The sequence below is a fragment of the Camelina sativa genome, chromosome 20 (genome assembly GCF_000633955.1).
Source record: "Camelina sativa cultivar DH55 chromosome 20, Cs, whole genome shotgun sequence".
NCBI classification, from domain to species: domain Eukaryota; kingdom Viridiplantae; phylum Streptophyta; class Magnoliopsida; order Brassicales; family Brassicaceae; genus Camelina; species Camelina sativa.
In genome coordinates, this window is record NC_025704.1 from 9,411,131 (window position 1) to 9,415,211 (window position 4,081).

The 4,081-nt window shown below is 37.5% G+C and overlaps 1 protein-coding gene across 5 annotated transcripts in view; it reads right to left on the reverse strand.

The window, feature by feature from the left end:
* The window catches only part of LOC104770203, a 52,892-nt gene that overhangs the window by 44,051 nt on the left and 4,760 nt on the right, over positions 1-4,081 (reverse strand). For 4 of the 5 annotated variants that reach the window (XM_019241675.1, XM_010494594.2, XM_019241673.1 and 1 more), the window contains 2 exons: positions 2,241-2,321; positions 2,064-2,144 (listed from right to left, as the gene is read on the reverse strand). In XM_019241675.1, the coding sequence (XP_019097220.1) occupies positions 2,064-2,144; positions 2,241-2,321 (162 nt within the window). Of the gene's footprint in view, positions 1-2,063; positions 2,145-2,240; positions 2,322-2,424; positions 2,506-2,878; positions 3,029-4,081 lie in introns of those variants that run through there. The other variant, XM_010494593.2, reaches the window with a different exon arrangement.

Here is a 4,081-nt window from a genome sequence, read left to right on the forward strand (position 1 = left end):
TAAACACGCAATCACACAATCACACAATCAATCATAAGAGAGTTAGAACCTAATGAAACCTATTATAGGGCCTTTCGCAGGCTTTGGAGATTTGGGTGGCTCTACTCCTAAAGCAAAAACATTAGCTTGAGTCGCTTGTTTATTTGTTGGGGCTTCCTTCACTTGCTGTACTGGTTGAGCATGGTTCACAGTTTGGGCGTTCAGTTTGGTCGGCCTTGATGGACATGAGGTCGCATAGTTTCCTATTTCACCACAGTAGAAACATGTGACGAACGACAAATTGGAATTCTTAGCTTCTGCAACTGTTGGACAAGCTCGAGCAAAGTGTCTAAGTTGACCACACATAAAGCATCCTCTAGGATCAAGGTTGCTCATTGTACGTCCTCCTTTGTTGACAGTCATATTGACTTTAGCATGGTTCGCACTCAGGTTCCGCCCTGCTACTTGGTTCACCCTCCGAAGATTCACGATCTTGTTCTGTTCTACTGGTTCCTTCTTTTTCTCTCGGGCCGTAACTTCTTTCTCCAACTCTATACCTTCCTCAACATTAACTGCTCTCTCCTCCACTTCAGCGACGCTTCTGTATGTCACGGCGTGTAACCTTCCTTTTATCTCTGGCCTAAGCCCGTTAAGGAATCTACGGACTATAGCCACTTCATCATCATTGCCTTGGTACAAATACCTCCTAAGTCGGGTAAAGATTTGTCCATAGGCTAGAACGCTCATATCTCCTTGCTCTAGACGCAGGAACTGATTCTCTAATCGATCACGAGACTCTGGTGGAAAGTACTTCTGCTCAAATTCTCTCTTAAAGATTTCCCATGTTATGGGCTGGTAGCGGTAGCGAGTAACTACGCTGTCCCACCACGCACGGGCATCCTCTTCCAAGAAGCTGATCGCGATTGCTCTCTTAAACTCTTCCGGGCATCTTGATGTTTCGAAATTTGTCTCCAATTCCCTTATCCATCTGTCTGCTAACACCGTGTTCTGCTCTCCCTTGAACTTGCAGAGTCCTAAGTTTCTGATCATTATTACCGACTTCAGAAAGTTATCTGATGGAGTTTCAGCTGGCTAGTTTCCTTGGTTTTGTTGTTGTTGTTGGATCATGTGGTTTAAAAGGTTTTGTATCATCTTTAGTCTTTGTTGGGTCTCTGGTACACTCTGTTCATTCGGGTCTCCTCCACGACCTTGGTCTCTCCTTGGCATACTTAGATTCGGGTTGGTAGCGAACGGTCCAATTGGCGAATACTCTCTAAAAGGCGGGTACATGTACTCAGGTGTACTTTACCGATTAGAACTTGTTGGTGAGTACCTCGGCGTCACACCTTGCACATCCCATTCAGGCATATACATGTTTGGTTCGTAAATGCCTGCAAACGACTCATCTCCTTGCTCATCTCCAAAACGCGGATCCCATTCTTCTGGACCCCATCTCCAAATATTTTAAGTTGTTTAATATATTATAATGACACATTCGATGTGTTGTTGGATATTGTTTCGTGACATTATGGTTCTCGAATTTAACCCTATAGTAGCACAAAAAGTTTGCTATAGAAAAGCATTGTATAACAATTTTTATTGTTATTTTGTATTTTTTAATGGCTATTGTACGTTGCTATAACATCGTTAATAATAGCATATGGGAAATGCTGTTGAATATTGTTTGTTATTTTGTTTTCGTGATATGATATACATTGTCCTGGCTTATGTAATATTTATCATGGCACTAAGAAAATACTGTTTAACTTGCAATGGTATTTAGATCTATATTGAATTGCATCAAATATAATTTGTCATTTGAAACATTGAATAAAATGTAATTTGCTTTAATTTATGAAAGACAATGATATCATAAAATATCATATTACATAAAGTTTTAAAGTTAACAAAGTCTAAACATAACATGAACTCTAAGAGTGATTGCTACCATGCCATTATTCTTCAAGGAGCGTTGCCTCCTGAGGACCCTCCTTTTTCTACTTTTGGGCGTTTCATTGGAGTGGAGTTGAGTGCATTGTTTTGGAGGTTTCGGATGAACAGTGGATCTTCTTGATCTTGCTCACCTTGTTGTGTGAGTTTTGGTATAACGTTCATCGCGGGGATGCAGCATACAATTTCTTTAGCTTCCATTGAAACAACTGTTTCTGCATTAATAATAATGATAGTTGTTTAGATAGGTTTCTTTTTATTGATCAACAACAACAACAATTTTGGGTATAGATCTTCTTGATCATGCTCACCTTGTTGTGTGAGTTTTGGTATAACGTTTCTTGCGGGGATGCAGCATATGATTTCTTTAGCTTCCATTGAAACAACTGTTTCTGCATTGATAAATATGATAGCTTTTTAGATAGGTTTCTTTTTATTGATCAACAACAACAATCAACAACAATTGTGGGTATAGATCTTCATGATCTTGCTCACCTTGTTGTGTGAGTTTCGGTTTAGCGCTCATTGCGGGGATGCAGCATACAATTTGTTTAGCTTCCATTGAAATAATAGTTTCTGCATTGATAAATATGATAGTTGTTTAGATAGATTTCTTTTAATAAATCAACAACAACAACAATCAAAAGAAAATGGTTTCATTCAATCAAAAATTATAACTTTGGCTTGAATGAAAAAATGTGTTAGAACCTGTTACTATGATTTTTAGCTCCTAACTTGAAAATGAGAAGATCTATTACAATTGATTATACAAAGAGGAAAACAAATGAAGATCTATACCCAAAATTAAACGATTGAACAAAAAGGGAAAAAAGAAAGATCTATACCCAAAATTAAACGAGAAGATCTATACCCAAAATTAAACGATTTGGGACTACAATCGATTGAACAAAGATCTGATTCAGCAGAAAGAGAGAAAAAGGAAGAAAACCTTTAGATTCGGCAGAGATGATCAAAGGGATTCGAGTTTTGCAGTAGATTTAATTGGCGATTTGATACTTCAAGCGTCAATTAAGCTTCCAGAATCCATAGTTTATTGGATTTGCATCGTCCTTATCGATTAAGTAGACAACAAAAAAGATATCGAGATGTATAGAAGTAAAAGGATAAGATTATTTAAGAGTTGATTGATGATCGTTAGATTTCTTCTAATCAACGATAGATATGAAGAATTTGGTGATCCGCACCTTAATGAATTAGCCAATGAAATAATTGTTTAAATATTTATATGTTAATAGTAGAATATTTTGTTATTTTTATTTGTATTTATTTTGGAATATGGTGTAAAAATAATATAAAAATTGAAGTTTCATATTTAAGATTTTTTAGAGACTTGTCATTCTGAGAACTTGGACTTGCTGAGTTTGTCGAAGATACTTGAATATGAGGAGATTTAGAAATTACAGGAGACATTTCATTATGAGATCTTGTACTTGCTGCTTTAGATGGAGATGATTGACGAACAGGAGATTCATTCGTTGTTGTCTCAGACACAAATCTATTTGCAGGCCATGCTACAAAACAAATTAAAAAATCATGCAAAGTTCTCATGTCTACTGTAGGCCTCCATAGGTATTGTAACTCCCCCAAACCGTCCTATGGCCAGGTGGCGTTCCCGACCGCATGGAACATCTTTTAGGCTTTGCAACCCTTGAGACATCCGAGGCGTTGAGCCGACTCGGAAAAAGTCTATATTAGTTATGACTCTTACGAATAAGAAATCCGAATATATTAAATACTTAAAGAGTTTCTTACAAAACGGTAACCATAAGGTTTAAGGAGTTCGAGTTTAAGGCTTAGAGCCAAAGGTTGTTTACAAAATAACATACTTTATTTTACAATAGACACACAAACTACACCGGGTTCCTACTCGTTCACCACGCCCTCTAGTTCCCTCTAGGATTTCCTGCAAGGCAAACACAGTTCCGTAAGTAATCATAAAGATTACTTAGTGAGCTCAGGATTCCTGCATAATTATAATAAATCCCAAACCCCAAACCCCATCACAAACGATCAAGCAAGCATGCAAGCCACAAGCAATAAAGCAATCAAGCAGGCAAGCAAACAATCAAACAATCAGAGATAGCACGCGGAAGATAATTAGCTAAGCAAATTAATCTAGCGAGCAATCACA